Source organism: Marmota flaviventris, chromosome 3, assembly GCF_047511675.1.
Source record: "Marmota flaviventris isolate mMarFla1 chromosome 3, mMarFla1.hap1, whole genome shotgun sequence".
Lineage (NCBI taxonomy): Eukaryota > Metazoa > Chordata > Mammalia > Rodentia > Sciuridae > Marmota > Marmota flaviventris.
The window spans coordinates 66,926,667-66,952,437 of record NC_092500.1 but is presented as its reverse complement, the minus strand read 5'-3'; the positions used below and the strand labels follow the sequence as shown (position 1 = coordinate 66,952,437).

The 25,771-nt window shown below is 39.7% G+C and overlaps 1 protein-coding gene across 2 annotated transcripts; it reads left to right on the top strand.

The window, feature by feature from the left end:
* The first annotated feature begins 3,477 nt into the window (after positions 1–3,477).
* Positions 3,478–24,255, top strand: Tmbim6 (transmembrane BAX inhibitor motif containing 6). Of its 2 annotated transcripts, none has more exons than XM_027949745.2 (10): positions 3,478–3,579; positions 12,654–12,741; positions 13,477–13,585; positions 16,603–16,723; positions 18,624–18,672; positions 18,788–18,885; positions 19,250–19,329; positions 19,769–19,869; positions 20,795–20,870; positions 22,221–24,255. In XM_027949745.2, the coding sequence occupies exons 2-10, from the start codon at positions 12,686–12,688 to the stop codon at positions 22,242–22,244; spliced, it is 714 nt and encodes a 237-aa protein (XP_027805546.1). In that variant the 5' UTR covers positions 3,478–3,579; positions 12,654–12,685; the 3' UTR covers positions 22,245–24,255. The 2 variants fall into 2 exon arrangements, with proteins under 2 accessions (XP_027805546.1, XP_071465970.1); XM_071609869.1 differs by lacking the exon at positions 3,478–3,579 and adding an exon at positions 10,327–10,349.
* Positions 24,256–25,771: the final 1,516 nt, after the last annotated feature.

The following is a 25,771-nucleotide window of genomic DNA, read 5'->3' as shown; positions in this document are numbered from 1 at the left end:
GAGGCTGAGGCAGGAGAATCTTGAGCTCAAAGCCAGCCTCAGCGACTTAGTGAGGCCCTGTCTCCAAATAAAAAATAAAAAGGGCTGAGGATATATGTACACACACACACACACACACACGAATAAACATAACCAGCAACAGTTGAGAAGAAGCATTTTGTATGTATACTCAAAAAAGATGTTTATTACCTGTAGGACATTGTTTAGAAATTGCTCTATAGTGGCCCATACCTATGATCCCACCTACAAGGGAGATTGAGGCAAGAGGATGGCAAGTTTGAGACCAGCTTAGTCAACACAGTGAGAACTTATCTCTTATAAGAAAAATAAATGGGTTGGGGGTTGCGTTTCAGTGATAGAGCATATGCTTAAGGGCCTGAGTTTGATTGGAGGTGGGGGTGGGGGTGGGGCTTTGACTTAGAGCCATTGCCTAGCATATGTGAGGTGCTAGATTCGATTTTCAGCACTGCATATAAAAAAAAATGTATAAAATAAAAGTCCATCAAATATATATATATATATATATATATATATATATATATATTTAAAGAGGGGAAGGGGGAGGAAGAGGAGAAGAAATTGTTACTATTTCATTTGTGATAAATGATTAGTAAAATGTATGAATGTGTGTGTATGTGTGAGAGAGAGAATGAGGATTTAACCCAGGGATGTTCTACCACTGAACTATACCTCCATCCTCCCATTTTTCATTTTATTTTACAATAGGGTCTAATTAAGTTGTTGAGGCTGGCCTTGAACTGTGATCCTCAGCTTCCTGAGCTGCTGAAATTACAGGCATGCATTGGAAGTGAAAATGTTTATCCATGTAAATAAAGCCCACAGAATTCCCCCCCAAACAAAAACAAAGAAACAAAAATCCCTAAAAACCTCTACCTCAAACAGTTTTAACTTCCAGAAATAAGGTTCTCTTCATTTTGGGGGAAGCATTCAGCTCTCCATGTCTTTTATTTTTCCACTTTGATAGATGCATGGGTGTAAGAATAGTTTGTATTCTTTTAATTGTACTGCATTAAAAAAAAAAAAAAAAAAAAAAACCCTCAACATTTTATATTGAGAACTTTCCCTTCCTGATGCTTCACCCATCATCCTTGATGGAAATCACCCTCCCACCCGACTCAGGTGTTCAAGTAGTGGTTGTAAACATGCTCTCAAATTCTTTGATATTCTACCCTGAAAAAGGTGTTGTCTATACTCAGGAGGCTGAGCAGGAGATCACAAGTTCAGAGCCAGCCTGGAAAACTTAGAACCTGTCTCAAAAAAAAAAAAAAAAGGTCTAGAAATGTAGTTCAGTGGTAGAGCCCCCCTGGATTCAGTTCCCAGTATACCTTCCCTGAAAATGGTGTAGTCTAATTCCCTGCTCTCTGAAAGTAAATGATACTCAGAAATGGAAACAGTATTTAGAAGCAATTACTTTCTTGTGAGATTCTATTCATATAAACAATTTAATTTAAAATGTATCACATTGTTAGATATGAAACACAAAGCACAGACAACTAAAGAAAAATAAAGAAACTTGATTCACCAAAATTAAAAACTGGGCTTGGGCATGGAGGCATACATCCATAATCCTAATAACTAGGAAGACTGAGGCAAGAGAATCATACGTTATAGTTCCAAGCCAGCCTCAGCAATTTAGCAAGACCCTGGGGGCTGGGGTGGGGTGCAGGACCTGGCTGGGTATGTAGCTCAGTGGTAGAATGCTTGCCTAGCATGTTGGAGGTCCCAGTACCTATAAATAAAGAAATACAAACCATCTTACTTCAGAGAACTACCAAGGAAGGTTGGGGATATAGCTCAGTTGGTAGAGGGCTTTCCTGGCAAACACAATGCCCTGGGTTCAATCCCCAACACCACTTAAAAAAAAAAAATCAAGGAAGAAGAAAAAATAAAACAAACACCACATAGAATAGTTGAAAGCCATAACAATATATCTGATAATTTAAATACTTGGAAGCCATATATCTGATAATTTCTAGATTTTATAAAGAATTCCCAAACTGAATAATAGGACAAATATCTTTTAACAATGGGCAAAATTTTTTTTTTAATTTTTTATTGTGGGTTGTTCAAAACATTACAAATTTCTTGACATATCATATTCCACACTTTGATTCAAGTGGGTTATGAACTCCCACCTTCACCCCATACACAGATTGCAGAATCACATCAGTTACACATCCATTGATTTACAAATTGCCATACTAGTGTCTGTTGTGCTCCACTGCCTTTCCCATCCTCCACCCTCCCCCCTCCCCACCTGGGCAAAAATTTTGAATAGACATTTATCCCAAGAAGATGGGATAAATGTCTATTCACAATCTTGTGAATACAGTATACTAAAAGCCACTGAAATGTATACTTTATTTTTTATTTTTATTTTTTTAAGTTTTCGGCGGACACAACATCTGTGATTGTATGTGGTGCTGAAGATGGAACCTGGGGCGCACGCATGCCAAGCAAGCGCGCTACTGCTTGAGCCACATCCCCACCCTGAAATGTATACTTTAAAAGGGTGAGTTTTATGTAAGTGAATTTTAAAAGTTGGCATTGTTGAGCAAGTCTCAAGAGTGCCCAGAAAAGATCTTGGAGGAGAAAGATGAGACTACCTGCAAAGGAATGCCTGACGTGTGTAAAATGGGGGCAGGGGCGAGTACTGACTGAAACGTAAACAACTGTGGGGCTCTAAATTATGTAATAAAGTCAATATTTATTTAGAGTAAGTAAGCTTATGTAATAAAGGATGCAAAATTATGAAATAAAGTCAATATTTATGTAGAGTGAGAAATTATTACCGATTTTAAAATGCTCACAAACCTCACACCTCACAAAATCAGAATGACGTTGTCTAGTAACCAAGACATTTTAAATCCTGCTCTTTTTTTTTCCCCCCTTTTTCCTTCTCGGTACTAAGGATTGAACCCAGGGGCGCTTTATCACTGAGCTACATCTCCAACCCCTTTATTTTTCATTTTGAGACAATGGCTATCCAAGTTGCTGAAACCGGTCTCCAACTCGCAATCCTCTTGCCTCAGTCTCTGGAGTAGCTGGGATTTCAGGCATGCCGTCACCTCACCCGCAGCGAGGGAGCTTTTTCGATGTGTTCTCTGAATCATTTTTCCTCTTGAACGTTCCATGAGAAGCCTAAAACCAGAATCCCAGGTCAATATAGAGCTATCCCACAACGCATTATATAGGCTCCAGGAGTCTCCAGCGGAACCGTGCTGCACCTTTTTACTTCTCCACTAGAGACAGTGGTGGATAATCATCCCTCCTTGTCGTACGGGAAGAAGGCGTAGGTCTATTGTTACGACGCCTATTGGTGGCCATGCGTGATGGACAAGGACTTTGGCTAATGATTCTGAAGTAAGCAAACGTTGTTTATGCACGTACGGCCAATGGAAAGGCAAAAGTGCAGCCAATGGCCAATAAGAACTGCCCTTAAGCGTTGGGGGGGGGGGGGGCGGACGCTGGGTAAAGAGTCTGAAGCCGACCCTGGGAGGGTCAGAGCACATCCGGTGTTAGAAGAGCTGGTAGGCTCCTGAGTGGCGGGTTAAGAAGGTACGTCTGAAGCTAGGAATGGGCAAACCGGGAGTGAGAAATGGAAAGGGAGCCCGTGGTCGTTGTCCGAACAAGAGAGAGAGTTGCTTCCGTTTTGGGACAGATTTCACGTTAGGAAACCGGGCCCACTTCGCGTCGAGACCCGGAAAACTGGGCTGGGAGGAAGCCGGAGAACTATTGTTGCGCATGCGCAACTGTACGAGGCGGGGGCAAGTCTGCCTGGTCTTTGGGGGCGCCGCCGCCGGGATTTTGCTCCAGAAAGCTTTCGGTGGCGTTTTCAGTAGCTTTTTTTCTCTCCCTCTCATCCGCCCTCTCCTCTGCTTTCCTTCGCCTCCTCCTCAACTAAGTGCAGACGCAGGTTCCATTCTTGACCTTTTGAATTCAGGGCACGTCCCCCTTCCTTCCTTCCGAGGTGAATGAAAGTGAAACCTCAGTGGTTTGTGGTCACCCCCGCCCTATAAGCCGATTGCTACTCTGCTGCAGATTTTCTGGTCTGGTTGTCTCTAAGCGAGCTGCTGGGGTCCGGGACTGGAGGTAGGGCCTGGTTGGACAGGCTGCCCAGTCACGGTGGCGTGGGTGATGTCACACTCCTCTATGACACGCAAGATTCCTTAGTTACTTGGGAGCCAACGGCAGAGGCAGTAAGAGAGAAGACACTGGGGCTTGGCTTCCCAGCATCACGGGGTAACCCTGCTCTGGTCTGATTGGTTACCTTTGGACAGGTGAGGTGGCCTTGATTGCTTGTTCTTGAACTCTGGCCGTCCTAAAGTCTGCTCAGGAAGCACGTCATTGGCCGATTGCTTTTTTTCTTAGACTGATTGAAGGAAGCTGTGAAGTAGGCGTTGATATTTTTTGTATGTTTACAAAGTGTGGAATTGCTTTAACGTGTCAGCCCATGTTGCATTGCCTACTCCATCAGCCTTCCATTTACCGAATGTAACCGTAGCTCATCTGAAACTGTACCTAGCTCCCCTCACCTTCCTTTTGCCTTTTGCCCATTCCTTATCCTTTCTGCTGAAGAGAAGCCCTTTGGGTTTTAGATAACTAACCACAGGAGGTCGAAGTCCATTGCGATACTACCCCAGAAAAAAAGAAAACTCAGCCATGTGTGAAAGACCCCGCCCAGCGTGCCCACTGTCTGTCTGTACCCCCTTTTTCTCCTATAAAAGCCCATTCTGCACTGTGCCCTCCAAAGCTGGAGATTTGAGGTCCTCTTGTCTTGAGGACCGGCTTTGAGTAAAACTTGATTCCTTCTATGAACTTCTCTCTCCCGAATTTGGAGAGCTCTCTTAGCCTGAACATTTGATTCCATTAACATAGAACAACAAAAATCACTTTGAACTTGAGACTCTATTCTAGCAATAGTTAATTTGTGAATGTGTAACCAGTAGAAGAGCTGACTGTGCCTAAAACACAGAGGAGTTCAAGGTTAAAAGTTAATGGCAAATGGATTTTTTTTTTTTACTTATTGATATTTATTTATAGTTTATCTTTTGACTATGGGTAGTATAAGAATTTAATGAAAGATTACTGGAATTGTATAATCACATTTTCACTACTTCTATATTCATATTTTTATAATTATTAGATTTACTCTGGTGTTTTCTTGTTCCTCTTTCTTTGTCTAATTTTTATGATTTCAATAATATGTCGATGTTTAGATTCACTGCCATGTTCCCTCCAGTATAGGGTTGAATCCTGAGAATTGTAATCTGTAATTTGGATCCAGAGTTTCCTTCTTCCATTATTCATCTTGTGGAAACATGTCTTAGTGCCCTCCTTCTCTCTCTCTTCCCCCACTATTGATTTGAATAAAGTCTTACTTTGCTAAAGAATAGAAAAAGGTAAACTTAATATAAATAATTAGTTAACATTTTCAATTTTTCCCTCACAATATAGAGTTCGTGCTCTTTGTAGAAATTTTGAAAAATACAAGAGTGTAATAGGAATCAGCATTTATTTTATTTATTTTGGAAGTTTTGTCTGGTTTGGTTTAAAGATTTCTTCTTTTTCTTCTTCTTTTTTTTTTTTTTTAAGGGATTGAACCATTGTGCCACATCCCCAGCCTTTTTTTTTTTTTTTTTTAAGAGACAGGTTCTCAGAGTTGCTTAGGGACTTGCTAAGTTGCTTAGGCTGGTTTTGAACTCAGAATACTCCTGCCTCAGTCCCCCAAGGCACTAGGATGACAGGTGCCTCTGGTTTAAAGATTTCACTTGATCTGTGGCTGAAACTGCCTTAACTGAAAGCTTACTTTTTCTGTTGTAGGGTGCAATAGTTGAAAGAACACCAGACTATATAGAAGTCAGAAGACCCTGAATCTGATTCTGGCTCTATTTATTTTAACTTTCTAATTCTGGCTGTGTTTATTTTGACTTTCTGATGTTGATCAAATCAGTTCTAATGTCTGCTTAGTCCTTTACAATGAAATAATACAGATTTTCCTATTGACATTCAGTAGAACAGGTTTTAATCATCTAGATGAGGAAGCCAAGATTATGGTCAGTAAAATGATTTTTCTAAGGTTATATGGTAGAAGAAGGCAAGACTTTGTAACTCCAGATGCTGTTCTGTTGTCACTATTACACTGACATTTAACACCTTTTTTTTTTTCCCTTTTAATCCTTAACATGGGACTAATCATTCTTGCTCTTTCCTCATGGATTCATGTGAAGATCAAAAAAGCTTATGTATATAAAAGCACTTTGAAAGTTGTAGAATTTTCTTGTAAAATGTCTTGTCAAATCCCTCGTTTTTGTTATAGGTATCGTTTGTATCCTTACCCTTGTCCTAAAATGAAAAATAACCATCAAGGGTCAAGCCTTAAATAAAAGAAAAAAAAATTACTACAATAATATTTTGATACACCTAATAAATACAGTGCAAATGAAACAAATGTCAAAGTTACCAAATCTATGCAAAAGAGAAATCATCATATATTTTGGTAATATTATTATAGAAAGTACTACTGCTGGTCTAAAGAGTTTCATTTTATTTCATAAACTACCCAAGGGTATTAATCTCCTCTGGGGAAACCACTAAATAGTCTCATGATGTTCTTTCTTCTCAGTTTTCTTTGTCACTTAGACTTGGCTATAGAATCTGGTATAAATGTCTTCCACTTCACCCAGGTTTGTCCCCTAGTTTCTAATGAAATGTTATGGAGCCCTTTGAATTTTTTATATTGTACACATTTCCCAAAGACAGTGCTTAAGACCAAAGAGAGAAAGGCTATAGTGATTGGATTGGCTTTGGGGATCAGAGGAAGGACCCCTGAAGGTAGGTTCCCCTCTAAACCAATGAAGAATATTGATTTGAGGTCACAGGACTCTTGATCGGATAACAAGGTCTGGATTTGCCTAGAGACTATATTGTGTTTAAATCTGGGGGATAGTAGGGTTGAATCAGATGCAAACTACCTGTTCTCAAGGTGAGAAGTTCCTGCACCATTAACTGGAATAAAAAAAAAAAAAAACTTTAAAAACAGAGCTTCACAGGTGAGGGTGAAGTGATTGTGCTTTTGGTCTTAATTATACTTGCTCTCATTTGGGCTAAATATGATGGTGTTGGGAGAGATTACTGGGTTTTGCCAGAAGAAAATTGTGTGTTTAGGATATTGGGACCTTCTTTAATTCATTTCTGTCAAATAAAATGTAGTTAGAGATTTGGTAGTATCAAAGTTTGGTGCCCCCCAAAAGCATCTAATGTTGGAGGTATTCTATCTTCAATTACTGTTTTGTTATTTCTTGAGGCGGCCTCCTCCAGAGATAAACTCATTGTTAGCGGATCCATGGATTTGGGTCCAAGTTGAAAGGCTCAAGACATTTTAGGGATTTATTTATTAATTTATGCTTGGAAATTTGAACTCAGGGCCTCATGTGTGCCAGGCAAGCACTTTACCACTGAACCACATCCTCAGCCCCATTTTAGGGTCTTGATCCAGAATAATCAAAGCCCAGTCCTACTTGAAAGGGGATTTCTTGGAGTGTCCTAAAATTGATCTGACCTACCCTCAGACTACCTCCTTGGGGTGGCATCACGCTAATGACCATTTACTTTATGAAATTCTCTACCATATCAGATTATCATTTAGTGGTTATTAGGCTGTCTCAAAACACCTTGAGGCCCTGTGGGATAGGAGGTATAGTATAAATGTGCCAGAGAAGAAGTATATCATTTAAACAAAAGTAATTTTAACCAGTGATAACATTTATCAAGATCCATTAAATTTCAGTTTACATTTTTCTTAGACCCCCCCCCCCCCCATTTAATTTTACTCTCGGGGATATATTAGGTATTCATGATAGAGTCAACTGTCATGAATAATGTAATATATTGAGAATTTTTTTTCCCCAGTGCTGGGAATCAAACTCAGGGTCTCATGCATGCTAGGCAAGTGCTCTACCACTGAGCTGTATCTTTAGCCCTTGAGTAATGTATTTTTTAAAATTAATTTACATGGCATATGGAAATCAGGCCTAGGATAAATGTCTTCTAAAACTAGTCTTTTTGGGTTAGGAGTGTAGCTCAGAGGTAGAACACTTGCCTAAAATGTGCAAGGCCCCCACGTTCCATTCCCAGCACCACCAAATAAATAAAACTAGACCTTTTAGTTTACAAGTTCTGAGTTGTCCTGTGTACAAAGCACTATTCTAAGCACTTCATTTTTAAGATATTTTTTAAAAATATTTTTCTTTAGTTGTAGATGAACACAATGACTGTATTTAATTTTATGTGGTGCTGAGGATTGAATCCAGTGTCTTACACATGCTAGGTGAGCAATCCACCACTGAGCCACAACCCTAGTCCCATTTGTAAGATTTTACTTACTCTTCAACCCTATGAAATAAAAAATATTTTACAAATGATGAAACTGAAACACAGTGAGATTAGTACCAGAAACTTGCTTTGGGTACTAACACAGCTAAGAAAATAACAGTTAGGATACAGAAACAGGCAATTTTTTTTTTTTTTTTTGATGCTGGGAATTTGAACCCAGGGCCTCACACACGTTCCCTGTACCACTGAGCTACACCCCAGCCTCAGGTGGTACTCTTAAGCACTATGTTAGGGATATAGTTATATAGTTCCAGGCCAGACTGGGCAACTTAGCAAGACCCTGTTTCAAAATTTAAAAAAAAAAAAAAGTTTTTTTTTTTTTTTTTTTTAGAGAGAGAGAATTTTTTTATTATTATTATTATTATTTTTAGTTTTTCGGTGGACACAACATCTTTGTATGTAGTACTGAAGATCAAACCCGGGCCTCATGCATGCATGCCAGGCAAGCGCGCTACCGCTTGAGCCACATCCCCAGCCCCAGGTTTTTTGTTTTTTTTTTTAAAGAACCTTGGGGTAGTTCTTGGTAGTAGAGCCCCTGAGTTCAATTCCCAGTGCTACCAGGGATTGAACTCAAGGTTGCACAACCACTGAGCTACATTCCCAACACCCTTCCCTGCTTTTTTGTTTTATTTAGAGACAGGGTCTTGCTAAGTTGCTGAGGCTGGCTTTGTGGTCCTCCTGCCTCTCAGCCTCCCGAGTTGCTGGGAATACAGGCATGCGTCGCCACACTCAGTGAAAATAAAAAAAAATTTTAAAAGGGTTGAGGATGTAGCTCAGAGGTGAGGTGCCCCTGGGTTCAATCCCTAGTAGGTGCAAAAAAAAAGAAAGAAAGAAAAATTTCAGGCTTTCCACCTGTTTTTTTTTTTTTTTTTCCCTAAACATTGGGATTTTTCTTATAACTCAGTTTGGTACCTTCTGAATATGTGAGGATAGGATTGAATTAATAAACGGAGAGGGAAAATTCTCAACCTAATTAATCTTGTGAACAGTGTTTTTTCTACTAACCAGTTTAATGTTAAATTGTATACACTGAGGCACTTCTCCTGACTCCAGCATTCAGCAGACTACACACACACACACTACCAAAAAAAAAAAAAACCACTAGGGATTGACCTTGAACTCAGGGGCACTGAACCACTTCCCCAGTTGTGTGTCCCCCAACTCCCCCCCCACACCTTTTTTTTTTGTGGTGCTAGGGCCTTTTTATTTTTTGATACAGAGTCTCACTAAGTTACCCAGGCTGGCTTCCTGCCTCAGCCTCCCCAGTAGCTGGGATAACAGGTGTGTGCCACTACACCTGGCATTAGTAGTGATACCAAAAAATGAAAATCTTATTTATTATTTCAGATGACAGAATCAAGGAGAAATTATTATTTGATATCTCCCTTCCCACCCTTTGATGGTTTTGGCTTTTCCATCAACAGTTGTGAGAGAGCCCTTGGGAAATGTCAGGAACAAACTTGGATAATACTGCCCTTATCCTCTCCCACAGATTCCATTCAGAGGGGTCAGGTTACATGACTATTGCCCCTTTTTAACTAACAATTCCCTGGGTATTTGAGGTCCCCTCCCTTCTTTTGATTCTAGAAATTGGAAGAGGCTGTTGTGAATATTGAGAAACTTGGCTTTGCAGGTTGCTTCAGTATTGTTGCAGGTTCTGTCTAGGGATGTCATTAGGGGCGATAATGGAAGCCTTAAGCAAAGACACTTTCCAGGTCCTGAATTCTGCCGTCCTATAAGTATGCTCTCTAGAGGAAGCATTCATCATGGTTATGGAAGGCTGTGCCTCGCCTTGCAACAGCCTGCAATAATTGCACCATCTAGATCAAGAGGGCCCAGAGCCCTGTGACTTAGAAGAGAAAGCAGCTGCTTTAGTTAAGTTCTGCAGCTTTATACTGTATCCATCTTTAAGAACAACTAACAAAAAAAGTGAGGTAAGTAGGGATGTTGGTGAAAGAAGAAAGGAAGAAATTAGATAAAGCCAGCCATCTGTTTTGTTTTATTTGAGAGAGGAGGATCCCAGGAAATCAATGGAAGTGATATTTATGAATTTTCAATAGTGGTATATTTCTACTGACCGGGACTCCTCAGGAAATGGACTTGAGGACTCCAACTTTCATTGAGTGTTGGCCTGGGTGTGATTAGATAGGATAAAAGTAGTTAGCCTGTCTAACAATTAAAGTTTGTGTCTGAATCTGGTCTTCCTTGAAGTACCTTTTGGTAGGTTTTAAGTAAGTGGTAATCATGGGTCTAATAGGAATTGAGAGGATTTTTATTTAGGAAATATGAAAGCTCTTGGTGTCATATCTTTAGTTCTGTAGATTGAATGTGTTTATTTAGGATCGCATGTGAGATAGGGGAGTGAGCAGAACTTAAAAACCTTGAGGTAATCAAGCTACATAGCAGCTAAGTGTAGAAAAAATCTTTTTTTTCTACTTTTTTTTTTTAATATTTCCAGAGACATTTGCTTGGTGTATTTAAATAATAAAACTTTAAAAAAAAAAAAAAAAAAAAAGGAAACTTGAGGTTCTGGGGGTGTGCCCAGTTCTGTGCTTGCCTTAGTATGCGTTAGGCCCTGGATTTCAATCCCCAGAATCTGGGCTGACGGTGGAACCTTGACTTTATGGTGTTCACATAATCTAACCTGGATATGGTTCAGTTTTCGACTTACTGGAATAGTTGAGAAAATCTGAATAAGGTCTGCAGATCAGATAATAGCATTGCATCAGTATTAATATCTTGGTTTTTATCATTGTTTTCAGGGTATATACACACTTGACATATTTAGGAACATTATTATGTCTACATAGTTTTTTATTTTTTTTAAATAGTACTAGAGACTGAATCCAGGAGTGTTCTACTTCTGAGCTACATTCCCTAGTCCATATACATATATATACACATATTATATATGTATGTGTGTGTGTGTGTGTATATATATATATATATATATATATTTTTTTTTTTTTTTTTAAATGGTGATAGGGTCTCGCTATGTTGTTCAGGCTGGATTTGAATTCAATCTCTCAGGTAACTGAGAGTTCACGTATTTCAGGCATGCACTACCGTGCTTGTAGAAAAGCATTTATTTAAGTCTTTGTATATATGCTATATATATAGAGAGAAAGAAGATAAAACATATGGTGAAACATTAACAGTTCAAAAATCTGGGTTAAGAATATTAGGAGATCTTGGTTCTATGCCAACCATTCCTTGAGAAAGGTTCTGTACAAAAAAAAAATACAGAATTATCCTTTTTTTTTTTTTTAATCTTCCTGTGTAATTTTTCCTGCAGATATAGGAACTTTTTTCCTTTTTAAATTGTGAATCCATTTTAGTTCAGTTTTAAAATGTATTATGTGTTAAATATACATGTGTATATTTAAAATTCAGGTCCTAGTGCCAGAGGGAGCTTTATTGTGCTTTTGTGTGTGTGTGTGTTTGTTTTTAATATCCTTGAAGTGCCCTTACTGAGGGAAATCTCTAGCATCTTATTATATAAAATGGTTTTATATACCAGTGACTGAGTCCCTTTATCTATATTGCTGATTGGGAATTTGTCTTATAAACTATCTTTTAAGGGTCTAATGACCTTCTGAAAGAATAGAAATCAAATGATAATAATAAAATAATGTGAGAAAGAAAATAGTTTGGGGGGAGAAAAGGGTGAGTTAATTTCCTTTCCTCCTTAAAATGGTTGTCTATGATTGCTAGTGTATTTCTAGGCATACATAAAGTGAAAATGGTTGTGTAAGAGCAATGGAATCTTAGAAAATCTTATTTTCCCAAACTTGTTTCTCTCTGGTTACATCACTCTTTCTTTCTTCCTTCCTTCCTTTCTTAAATTTTTTTTTTTTTTAGAGAATTTTTATATTTATTTTTTAGTTTTCGGTGGACACAACATCTTTATTTGTACGTGGTGCTGAGGATCGAACCCGGGCCACACGCATGCCAGGCGAGCACGCTACCGCTTGAGCCACATCCCCAGCCCCCTTCCTTCCTTTCTTTCTTTCTTAATTTTTTTTTTTTTTTTGTAGTTGTAGGTGGACAGAATGCCTTTATTTTGTTTATTTGTATGTGGTGCTGAGGATCGAACCCAGTGCCTCACGCATGCTAGGCAAGTGCTCTGCCACTGAGCCCCAGCCCCAGCCCACATCGTTATTTCTTATAAGAAAGTTGTTTGTGCTGTTTTATATGTGTTAGGATTTTTACAGTAACTTTTTTTCTTGATTCTACAGAGCGGAGGCTGTGTCACACAGACTCTAGAACCATGAACATATTTGATCGGAAGATCAACTTTGATGCACTTCTAAAATTTTCACATATGTAAGTGTTTTAACCATAACCATGTTTTTTTTTTTCCCTTTCTACTTTCTTTTTTTGGGGGGTGGGGATGGGGTGGAGAGGCGGGTCCCAGGGGTGCTTTTATTGATTTCCCAGTCCTAGTTTTTATGTTGAGATAGGGTCTCACTACATTGTTGAGGCTAGCCTTGAACCTGTGATCCTCCTGCCTCAGCCTCCCTAGTCACTGAGATTATAGGCAGGCCACACCTTGCCAGTCTTGACCTATGGTTTATTACTGCATTTCTTGTCATGTGGTTTCTTTTCCTAGTTTAGTCTATATGTATAAATTAGCAAATTAACTTGGCTAGATTTCAGAGGACTTGATAAAAGTACCTAGATTCTAATGGCTGCTATGTGGTCTCTGGAAAGTAATTAATTTTAATTTGGTTACTGGTTGTTCATAAATTTGGGCTTTTGGTTCTTCCCTAGTGTTTAAGATTCTGTTAAGAACTCGGAATGGAGCTTAGTGTTAGAGTACTTGCCTAGTATGTGAGAGGCCCTACATTCAAGCCCCATCACCATTCAAAAAAAATTGTTGACCTATTTTCAGAATATTCTTTTTTTGTTAAATTTGCTACCTCAAACTCTTTGTATATAAAAGAGTAGTATAACAAATACAGTGTTTATATATTTCCCTGGGAAGAGAGGGAGAAATAATTCTTAGCTTGGTGATGAATTTGCTCCAGAGCAATGACTGTTATGAACATTCTTTCCTAGAACCCCCTCAACACAGCAGCACTTGAAGAAGGTCTATGCCAGTTTTGCCCTTTGTATGTTTCTGGCGGCTGCGGGAGCTTATGTCCATGTGGTCACTCATTTCATTCAGGTAAGAATGGGTTTCTCTGTTTCCCATAGGACAGAGTCCTTTAGAAAAAAACCAACTCAGTGGGGTGGTCCATTCCTGTGCCCTTCCTTAATCCTTATCAGTAGTTTGAGGTTTGAGCTCAGCCAGCCATTAAATCAAGATGTGAAAAACCATTTAAATTTTCTGGCAAGTGTGCCCCTCTAGTTACTGAAAATTGAGTATCTTAACCTTGGCACTGAATGGTGTGTTGCTGCCATCAAGAGTCATCACTTGCCTGCTGAGGTTCATTTACATGGTAGCCTTTCTGTCTTTCCTCCCTTCTTTGTTGCCTCAATGACTGTAGAGTATTTGAATACAGAATACTGCTTGCACCATTAATTATCAGGCAAGGCTAGATTGAGACCATTATGGATTTGACCTATTTGTTCTCTAATCTACTGATATCTATTTGGTTTAATGAACCTTCATCTCATTTTCCTGTTTTGAGGGAGAGTTGTGTTTGGCAACAGGAATAGAATAGAAGGCACAGTTCAAAGAATAATCACTGCGGCTCACTTCTATAATCCCATCTGCTCCGGAGGCTGAGATATGATTATTAGCTAGAAGCCAGCTTCAGCAATGGGGAGTTGCCAGGCAACTCAGTGAGTCCCTGTTTCTAAATAAAATACAAAATAGCGCTGCAGATATGGCTCAGTGGTTGAGTGCCCCTGAGTTCAATCCCCAGTACCAAAAAAAAAAGAATAATCAAAAAGTTTGAAGTTTTCACTAACCAAGCCTTATCCTTTTTGAGTGTCTTTTTAACAAACATAGGAGTGTGCTTGGGTTGGTATTTGCCACTGCAGGGGAGAACTATCTGTTGCTCAGGAATTTTTTTCTAGCAAGGGTTGTGTGAAAAATTGCATCAGACAGTACTAGGGGTAGAACCCAGGGCCTTGCACACGCTAGGCAAGTTCTCTACCACTGAGCTAAATCTTCAGCCCATTTTATTTTGTATTTTGAGACAAGAGTTTAAGTTGCCCAGACTATCCTAACTTTGGGGTCCTCCTGCCTTGGCCTCTTGAGTTGCTGGGATTACAGGTGTGCACCACTGTGTCCCGTAAGGATTGGGCTTTTGAACCTTGAGTTCTAGATGATGCCCTTTTAGTTCCTTTCTTTCTTTTTTAAGGTAATATAGTAAAATATAGTCAGTTCTCATTATTCACTGATTCTTTATTTGGAGATTCAACTATTTACTAAAGTTTGTAACTCCAAAATTAGTACTGGTAGCACTTTTTGCAGAGCCTTGAAAAATTCAATTCTCATGTTGAGTCTTGTTCCCAGTGGAGGTCAGGAAACACAACATTCTGCTTTCTTGTTTCAGTTCTCAATACTGTATCAAGTGTCTCTTTCACAGGGTTAATACCATCTGTGCATCTCTGGGGTTTTTTGGTTTTGTTTTGTTGGTTTTTGGTGCTGGGGATAGAAACCCAAGGCCTCACATGTGCTTTCTACCCTTGAGCTACTCCCCCAGCCCATTTTTGTGCTTTCTGTTGGTGATTTTGCTATTTGAAATTCAAACAGGATGGTATTGAGGTGCTATGTAGTATTCCTATACTTTTTTTTTTTTTGGCGGTGGGGGGGGTTCTGGGGATTGAACCCAGGGCCCTGTGCATGTGAGGTAAGCACTCTACCAACTGAGCTATATCCCCAGCCTATGTTATACCTTAAAGAGAAAATGCGTATGTTAGATGAGCTCTATTAGACATTAGCTCTAGTTCTGTTGGCTATGAGTTCAGTGTTAATGAATCAACAACATGATAAATGTCCTTAAATAGAAACACATAAACAAGGTTATGTGTTAGTTGTTTTGTGAAAATGTAACAAGGGGCTTGAAAGAACCTAATCCTATAGTTACTCTGGTAGCAGTTTCTGAGTATTCACCAATTCATTGTCCACTGTAACTTTGTACTTAGTGTGTGTGCCTGGTGCTGTATAGTGCTTACACTATGACTTTGTAACAAAACTACTGTGAATGTTGAGAATGAATAGTACCTTTAAAGAAAGATAGGAACTTCAGTGTCCTTTTTACCAAACAAATACATGTTTTTTGTAGAAAATTCAGAAATAGACTAATGATAAAAAGTCTTTAAAAAATAAAGAAAAGAAACTCTGTAAGCTCCAGAAATTATGAAAAAACAATTACTATAAACATTTTGGTACTTATCAGGTTTTTTTTTTTTTAAATACCAGAGATTGAACCCTGGGGTGCTCAACCACTGAGCCACGTCCCCAGCCCTTTTTTATATTTTATTAGAGACAGGGTCTTGCTGCGTTGCTTAGGGCATTGCTAAGTTGCTGAGGCTGACTTTGAACTCAAGATTCTGCCTCAGCCTTTCCAGGCGAGTGGTTGGGATTACAGGCATGTGCCACCACGCCCAGTTTTTTTGTGTGGGGGGGACACATGGGATACCAGGTATAGAACCCAGGGCTTCATACTAGGCAAGTGCTCTACCACTGATTTTTTTTTTTTTTTTTTTAAATCTCCAGCCATTTCTATTTGATTTTGAGACAGGATCTCACTTAAGATGCTCAGCAGGATCTTACTTAAGATGCTCAGCACATCCTTGGACTTGATCCTCCTGCCTCCTAGTAGCCAGAATTACATGCATGCATTGTCTTGCCAGGCTACTTTTTTTTCCCCTTCTTTTTCAAGTGATCAAAAGGGATTATTTTATTCTTCTAGATCGAATGTTCTTCAGGCATTTGTCACATTGGTTCATCTTTTTTGTTTCTGAGGCAGGACTCACTCATAGTTTGATTTGAGTAGTTGTACTACCTACCCAAGCCAGAAAAGCCTTCATTTCAGGATCCACCATGGGCCTACTCCAACTTTTCAAAACTTCTGGTTTCTCTCCCCACCCCTGAGAAAATATTACCCTTTCCCTTGCCTCCAGTTTAGAAGCAAATATTAGGAAGTTTAGATTAGTATTTGAACCTAGTAAGATCTGCAAAATAAATTTGAAATTTTCAAATATTTAATTATTGCATGCCTTTGACAGGCTGGCTTACTTTCTGCCTTGGGCTCCCTGGGGTTAATGATCTGGCTGATGGCAACACCTCATAGCCATGAAACTGAGCAGAAAAGACTGGGACTTCTCTCCGGATTTGCTTTCCTTACAGGTATGTTAAAGGATTGGTCTAATTTTGAAGGGCATAGGGGGACTGTATTTTAATTATGTCATTAGACTAAAGCTTGGGATTTGTATTTATTCTGATTTACCCCAACTAGCATGCTTTCCTTCAGAAGACTTCTCTTTGGTAGAGTCATTTATAAAGTATCGCCCTGTGCTGTGATTTCTTCTTTCTCCTTTCTGGCCTCTTCTAGCTTTATATTATCTAGTCATACTTGTATTTGAATATGCTTTGTCTTGTACTACTTTCCTATTTTTTTTTTTTTTTTGGTTACTACTTTCTTATTTCTTATAGGTTCATGTTGCTTCCCTATTCATAGAATAAGCTGTTTTGTGACTAGCAATTGTGACTTCTATTTTTATATCCAAAAATAGGTATTGTGTGCTGGAATGAACAAGGTTTGTGGCTTGTAAATGGTACACATGGGACTGAACTAGACCTGATAATCTGGTTTAGTTAGACCCACACAAGTGATTATCACAGGAGCATCTGTTCAAAGCTTTGCCAATCATTAAAGCCCCACATTGAGGTTATTCATTGCATAGCCCAGTTCTCTGGTTCTCAAGGGAAGAATTAAAAGTACATTATTAGGGCTGGGATATAGCTCAGTTGGTAGTGCTTGCCTTGCATACACAAGGCCTTGAGTTCAATCCCCAGCACCATACACATACACACACACACACACACAAAAAAAAAAAATTATTGTAGAGATAGGCATACTGGTGCATGCCTGTAATCCTAGCAACTTGGGAGGCTGGTGCAGGAGGATCACAAGTTTGAGGCCATCCTCAGGAACTTATTGAGACCCTAAGCAACTTAGTGAGCACTGTCTCAAGATAAAAAATAAAAATGGCTGGGGATATGGCTCAGTGGCAAAGCCCCTCTGGGTTCAGTCCTCAGTACCTCAGTGGGATGGGGGAATGCATTATCATTAAAAGAAATAGGACTTAAGCTGCGGGCTGGGGTTGTAGCTCAGTGGTAGAGCGCTTGTCTTGCATGCGTGAGGCCCTGGGTTCAGTCCCCAGTACCACATAAAAATAAACAAATAAAAAAATAAAGATATTTAAAAAAATCTGAATATTCTTTAAAAAAAAAGAACACTTGCAAAACAAACTTGGATTCATACAACTTGTTCTGAGTGACATTTTAATCTATATAGTGTTAAGGAAATTTTAGAAAGGAAAGGATTTAGGGTTTAAGATTTTTGGATCAAGGAAAGCTAGTTTTTGAAGGCATTAAGGGGTAGAATTATCAGGAGAGAAAAGGAAATAGCCAGAGTAGGAGAAACGCTGGGCTGGAATAGATTGCCCTCCTGTTGGCAGACGTCTACCTGCAGAACCAGTCTGGCCTTTCTTTGCTATAAAGGGAGTTAGTCCTGCATAACTGCATAGTTTCTGGTCACCTGATCCTGCTTGTATCCTATTACTAATTAAAAAAAAAAATTAGTATGCCTTTATTTTGTTTGTTCATTGTTATGCAGTGTTTGGGATCGAACCCAGTGCCTTATACACGCTAGGCAAGCACTCTGCCACTGAGTCACAAACCCAGCCTCTTTTACTAATTCTTGATCGGGTCCACAAGACAGTCACACATCATTCCAACTCAAAAATATTCCATATGTCTGCTTCAATTTTTTTCTAATTTCTGTTTCTCCTGGGATCCATCCATGATTTTGTGTTAAGAGGACAATTTTGTAGCTGTGTTTATAAATAACTTCTATGTATAGCACTTAAAAATTATTAAGGAAGAGAGATTTAATTACTTTAGTCCACATGTTTGTGTTTTTAGGAGCACAAGTGTGCCTATGCTATTAACGATTAGTTTTTGGACAAGGATTTTCTTCAAGAATTTTTGGTAGTATTGTATTCTGGGGTTTTTTGTTTTCTAGGAGTTGGCCTGGGTCCTGCTCTGGAGTTGTGCATTGCTGTCAATCCTAGGTAACTGTTTTAGTAGTAATATTTTGTGTTTTTTTACCTTTATGAACATACTAAATATAGGCCATATACCTGTGGTCCTCAATCCGTAATAATGGTCTTTTTCTTTCTTTAATAGCATCCTTCCCACTGCTTTCATGGGCACAGCAATGATCTTTACCTGCTTCACCCTGAGTGCACTCTATGCCAGGCGCCGGAGCTACCTCTTTCTGGGAGGTAGGTGTGGATTGGGAAATGGAGCAGGGCTCTTCTCTAGCCAGAATTCTCACCAGATTCCTTCCCTATCTCAATTCCAAGGTGATTGTTGGGTTGCTATTAAAAGCCTTCTTTTTGGGCTAGGGATGTGGCTCAAGCGGTAGCACACTCGCCTGGCATGAGTTCGGCCTGGGTTCGATCCTCAGCACCCACATACAAACAAAAGATGTTGTGTCCGACGAAAAACTAAAAAAAATAAATATTTAAAAATTCTCTCTCTCTCTCTCAAAAAAAAGCCTTCATTTTGTGGGGGTATATAAGAAATGGCCTTAATGAGATTGCTTTATTTGGCTTCTCAAGATGACCTTTTATCATATCTTAATAGGTATCCTGATGTCAGCCATGAGCCTGATGCTCTTGTCTTCCCTGGGGAACCTTTTCTTTGGATCCATTTGGCTTTTCCAGGTGAGATTTTGTATGGACCTTTCCAATAGCTATTTGCCTGATACTGCTTTTTTCTCACTTAACCCTAAAGCAAGATAGGCTAGGAATCCTCCAGTGCCCTCCAAGCCTTCCCACCTAACCCTGTAAAATGGAGCTTCTGCTACAGGTGAAAGTATGGGCTGAATGTTGTTGGGCATTCTTGAGGAAAAGGTTGTTTGCTCAGAGATCTTTGACCTTAGGCCAGTCTCACTATGGCTTATTAAAAATAGTGGAAGCTCTACCAGTGACCTAAAAAAGTAAAAGTAGAATTGTGTCTTGGGAAGTAATGTGTGATCTTCATCATTGTTTACTGGGTTAGCATTTAATATACTTGTAAGTAACTAAGAGCCAGAAAATAAAACTCTTTTTCTCTCCACTACTACTACTGTATGCAAACTTCATCTTATTCTTTTTTGGTTAGGCAAACCTGTATGTGGGGTTGGTGGTCATGTGTGGCTTTGTCCTTTTTGATACGCAACTCATTATTGAAAAGGCTGAAAATGGCGATAAGGATTATATCTGGTGAGTAGGAGAAGTGGTCTTGTAAGACTAAAGGTTGAAGCATACTATTCTGTTCCATGGCTGAACTTAGGTGGCAAAGCTTCAGGAATGTATATGGTAGCATGGTTTTAGAACTAGGTATTGACAGCATAGTATCTGCCAATTCCCTAAAGGTATGGATTTTTTAAAACTGGACTAGTATATATTTGTTTTTCCATAATTTCATTGTCCCTCCCACCCTGCCCTTTTTGCAGTGCTGGGAATTAAATCCAGAGCTTCATGCATGCTAGATAAGTATCAACTGAACTACACCTCCAGGGCTCCTTAGTTTTAATAGTAGTCACTTCCAAGCAGGAGAGAAGGAAAGGGCCTTTCTCCTTTTACTTTTTATAGTTTCTGTATTTTTTAAACATTTAATATTGAAACTGGGTGCAGTGGCACATGTTTGCAATTGCGGCTACCTGGGAGGCTGAGTTAGGAGGATTGTAAATTTGAGGCCAGGTTGAGCAACGTGGTGAAACCCTGTCTCAGAATACAAAATTAAAAGAACTGGGGATTTACCTTAGTAGTAGAGCACCCTTGGGTTCAATACTGGGTTCCACACTACCACCCTTCTAAAAAGAAAACTTTTTTAACAATAAGAGGTAAGATGTACATAGTTTTCTAAGTGTCATAATCCTTTCAAAGTCTTATACCAATTGGTATAAAAGTATTTCAGAGTTCAGACTTTGGCCTGTGCATAGTCCAAAGCTCAATCTCTTTATGCCACGTGGCTTCATTGAATTGGAAAGGATTCCTGACAACAGAATTTTGCTTCCTTAGTTGGGGTGGAGTGTTGGAGACAGTGTGTCATGGGTGGGGTTGGTATTTATGTTCTGGTCTTTGCTGGCTTGTGGATAAAGGAAAAGTGGGAAATATAGTTCATAACTTGGTTCTTCTCTTTCAGGCACTGCATTGATCTCTTCTTAGATTTCGTTACTCTCTTCAGAAAACTCATGATGATCCTGGCTATGAATGAGAAGGTTAGTCAACTACAACCTGCAGATGAGAGAATGGCTCCTTAGCTCAGCATCTGAGGAAACTTCAGATTTGGAAATTTGCCTAACACACTCTATAGGTCCAGGGTAACTGTAAAGCAGGCCACTGAGCAAAAAAGCAGGCCACTGAGCAAGAGGTAAATGAGAATTCTTCAGCTGAGAAGAAAAAGGAAGAAGTAAAAATAATCTTTTTCTTTTTTCCTTAGCTGATTCCTAAGATTAGTATCAAAGAAAAAAGAGCTTCAGAGGCAGTAAGAAAGAGAACTACTATATAAAGAATTTAAGGGCTGTAAAGATAATTATGATTTAGTAAAAAAGATACTGGAAAGAATGTTAATATAATATCATCAGGCAGCTTTTGTAAGTTACAAAAGTAAACCAGTTTTAACCATTTGTTAGTCTTAACTTTTTTCTCAAGTAGGAATTCTGTATCAGATAATCTAGTTCAGCAGTAGAGGAGAATAAATGAAACTGCAAGCTTTTCTTTACAGTCCTTATTGGGTAGGGGAGGTAGGTAACTTGATGGGATTGGTGGTTCTGTGTGGGCTGTGCTTAATTGGACTGAACATCAAACAAGTATACCAGTTTTCATTAGAGCAGCTCAATTTTTATTCCTTTAATCCATTGGGCTATCATAAGATTGATTGAAGAGTCCCCCAGACTAGATTATCTCTGAATGTTGGCTTATACAGCAAATTCATGTTCACCTTGGGGTGGGGGGGGACACTCCCGCTTCCAAGTCCTAAAGGAAAGTTGCTGATCTTGGCCTTAGTTTTGCTCTCTTAGGATAAACTGCCAGTGTGTAGCCTTGACTGACTGGGATCTGAACTATGGTGGTTTTGAGTAGTCATGGCATCTACTCACACCAAAGTGAGGTAGCTCACCCAGGTACTCCTGGGTTGGGGTGGGGACAGCTACTTAAATTTTATTCTCATCAGGTCTGTCAACAATTTTGGGGGAAGGACCACCAGTGGAAGGTGGTTGAGATTTTAGTTCTTGCTAAACTGTGGGAACAAGTCCAGATCCATTTCTAGTCCAGTCCCTAACCAAAAAGCTCCCTCAAAAGTTTTCTTTTCTCCTATATTGGGGATTGAATCCAGTAGTGAGTGCTCAGTGAGTGCTCTACCACTGAGCTATATCCTCAGCCCTTTTTATTTTTTGCGACAAGTGTCTCTCTAAGGTGCTGAGGTTCACCTCAAACTTGTGATCTTCCTACCTTAGCATCCCCAATAACTGGGATTATAGAAAAGCACCACAACTCCTAGCTTCACTCAAGACTTTGGGCTTGAATGTCAGGTGCCAAAAATTAATTGGGTGGTTTTTCTCCATTTGCAGGACAAAAAGAAAGAGAAGAAGTGAAATGACCATCCAGCCTTTCCCAGTTTGACTTCCTCTCCCTCCACCCCTCATGTCCTCTTTGCACACATTACAGGTGGCGTGTTCTGTGAAAATGAAAAGCATCAGAAAAGCTTTTGTACTTTGTGGTTTCTCTATTTTGAATTTTTTGATCAAAAAACTGATTAGCAGATTATAGTTTGGAGTTTGGCTTCATATTTCTGGGGTTCTTCCTTACTTTCTTTTCTGTCACCCCATCCTTAGCCTTTTGTTCTGCTCAGGCAATCAGCCCACCATGATGAGGAGTGGGGTCAACAGAGAGAGCATACTCCAGGAGTCAGCATTCCCACCAAGCCTCACCAAGTGAACCCAAACTGTTTGGTAGAGCCACCTTGGCCCAATCTTCCTTAGCATTGTTTGATTTGCATGCAGTTTCCATGGGACTGGACAGTGTGTTTTCCATTAGGAAGAAGTTTGACAGTCCTCTGGTTAACTCAGACTCATTGTATCTGAGCTGTCAACCCTACAAAGAATGCAGAGAGCCTGCCCCTTTCTGGGTGCTTTGTTTCCTCTGTGCTGCCCAAGCTGGTCTGGCAAACACCTTTCTGCCTTGCCATCGCAAAGGGAATGTAGATTTCTGTCTGTTCCCTTTCCCACCCCTGCCTGATCCTCAGGGAATCTGCCTGCTTTTCCATGATGGGGTGGGAGAACTTTAGCACAAAGGGGAGACTAATTCTTATCAGGCATTTATGAAGAGGCTGACAATGTATGGCAAGGTAGAGGTAACAGAATTTCCAAATTTCTCTTGGTTTTTGTATTTTTGTCATTGTTAGTTTTTAAAATTGGTTAATACCTTAGTTACTGAGTGGCCTCCACTAGGTGGCTATAAAGGTTTCAAAAGAGGAAGGATAAGGAAGGAGAACAATTGAGCCTCTGGGCCTAATTGGAATGAATTCTGTCAAACAAACCTAGGTGAGGTAATGTCCCCCTTGGTAATGGGGGACAAATCTCTACCAACCCTTAGTGATTCCTTGTTCAGAACAGAGAAACAGAACTCTGGTGACTTGCCAAGTCAGCATTCATAATAGCTGTTCAGTGTGTTTCTTTTGTCTTACCCCACCTAGACTCTATTGGTGTGTCAGGCCAGAGATTTGAGACAGTAGGTTTGTGTTCATTTTTTAGATGCACTTTAGGTTTTGGTCTTTCACTTGTTTCCAGAAGTCTGCAGTCTTTTAAGGAGGAGTCAGGTGACCAGACTTGGCCAGAGCTCCCATTCCCTGCAGCTTTCTGGTAATAAGCATGAGCAGGTAGTCCTAGTGAGGATTGCCAGCTTCTTCCTCTGGACTACCACAGCCAGGTACACAGAAGGGCAGCATCAGGAGTGATTGTGGCCTAGGGTATTCACAGGTTTTAATGTAAAAGGGACAAAGTTATTGAAAGAACATTACCAATAATTCACTATTTTTGGCTCTCCCTGAACAACCAGTAAAGTTTGACACAGTGGCTGGTGGTTTGCAGTGTACGATGTCACTGTGCCATTCCATGAAACTGTTCCGGAAGTGGCCTGCCACCTAGAAAATGACTTGCTTCTGTTGAGAATGCTGCCCTCTGGTGTAACTACTGCTGCCTCTAGCCTCCCACTTGAGAATTTCCTAAAGGAATTTCCTTCCTGTTAAGCCCCGATTAGCAACTCTCCATAAATTTGGTGTTTCTCTGCCAAGTCTTAGAATCTAAGTTCCACCTTCGAAGCCAGACTCCATCTCTTAACGCTTTTTTGCTTGGGATAAAGGAGTTTTTCTTTAGAAACAGTGCCAAGAATGATAAGAGATAAAGAAACTACTTTTAAAGAAAATGCCTAACAAGTTTTTAATACAGGTATCACTGTAATTTCCACTTTCTTTTCTAGTTCCTTGGTTTTCAGCTCAGGCTGCATTCTCTAACTCATACTGTGAAGACAAAGGTGTTTTTGATTCAAAAATATATGATATCTACATAGTCTTAATTTGTAAAAAATAAAGAAAATTCCTTAACCTTTCCTGATGTGTATGTGTGTAAAATCAAGGACACAGCTAGATAGGGGGTTGGGGTACTGTCTAACTTGTTGGGAGTGGAGCTAGTTAAAGGCCTGCTCTAGATAGAGAGAGGAATGAGGAACTCCCCACAGCTCCCACTTTGGTAGTCATATATGTTGGGATTTTCTCTGTGCAGTACATGACCCAGGTCTTTTTCCAGTCCTCTTCTCTCCTGCTTTTACCGTAGATTACCTGGGTAGTGGCAGATGAAGTTGGTTCAGATTTGTACTCATGCTTTGGAATTTGGGGATGAAAATGGAAAAGAAGCAGTTAATATCCACTCATTCTCCAAGTACTTTTGTTCACTAACTGGCCAGGTTCCATTCTAGATGCATCACTAAATTAAAATTGAAATTAAAATTCTTACCCTTGTAGAGCTTATATACGAGATTATAAATCAGAACTTGCACTGCAATCAGTCTATTCAGTCTCGGCACATTTGCCCTCTAGTTGTCATGTTCACTGTAGACCCAGTCCTTCCTGTTAGGATTTGTTATTCTGAATGGTTGATCCAGGTTACTTCCAGTTGACCTATTTGGACTCGATATATAATCTCCATGCCAGCTAAATATTTTTCCCAACTTAAAAAGGATCTTTTAAATATCTTCTCTGTTGCTGACTTTGAGGACATGCTCATCTTAAAAGACTTTAAAGCCTAAGTTTATCTTTGTGCTGGGAGCAGACACAAGCCATGATTGAGTGCTTACACACTGGGCACTGTGCAAAGTGTCTTATAGATTGTTTTGTTTTAATATTCCCAGTAGCCCAAGAAGATGGTGTGTTGACTAAATAGGATCAATTCCAAGGTCATACTGACTCCAGGGCTCCTGCTTTTCACTGTGTAAGTAACATAAAGTTAGTCCTTCTGGGCCAGTGTCATCCTTTCCATCCTGACTTATATACTGGCTATGACTTCAGCTGAGGTAGAGAGGGAAAAGTGAAGGGTTTGTGCAAAAATCCTACCCCATATCTTTGCAATCAGTGTAGAAGACAGCATACTTTTTATTCTCTTTCCTCTCCCATTACTAGTTAAACTGAAGAGGGTAACAAAGTCAGGCTGCATAATCCTGTAATCCCAGCTGTTGGGAAGGCTTGGGGAAGGAAAATCTCAAATTCTAAGCCAGCCCATCTGGCCAGAACTTATCTCAAAAAACTAAAGGAAAAAAGCTGGGACGTACATCAGTGGTAAAGTGCTGACCTAGTTTGTGTACAGACCTGGACTTAATCCCCAGCACAACAGGAAAAAAAAAAAAAAAAAGGATTAACTGCTTCTTGGTCTATGAGTGGTGGATCTGCAGGCCTGTACCAGACAATTGGGGGGAGTGGAAATGGAAGACTCATTGCTGGAAGAAGAGAGTATGTCCTTCCTGTTGTGGTGATCAGATGGGGCTTCTCCCCATGCAGAAAATAAACTGGATCGCTCAGTTCTTTCTAGTCTTTCACTGCTAACAGCACAGCAGAGCTACATGTAAACTAAAC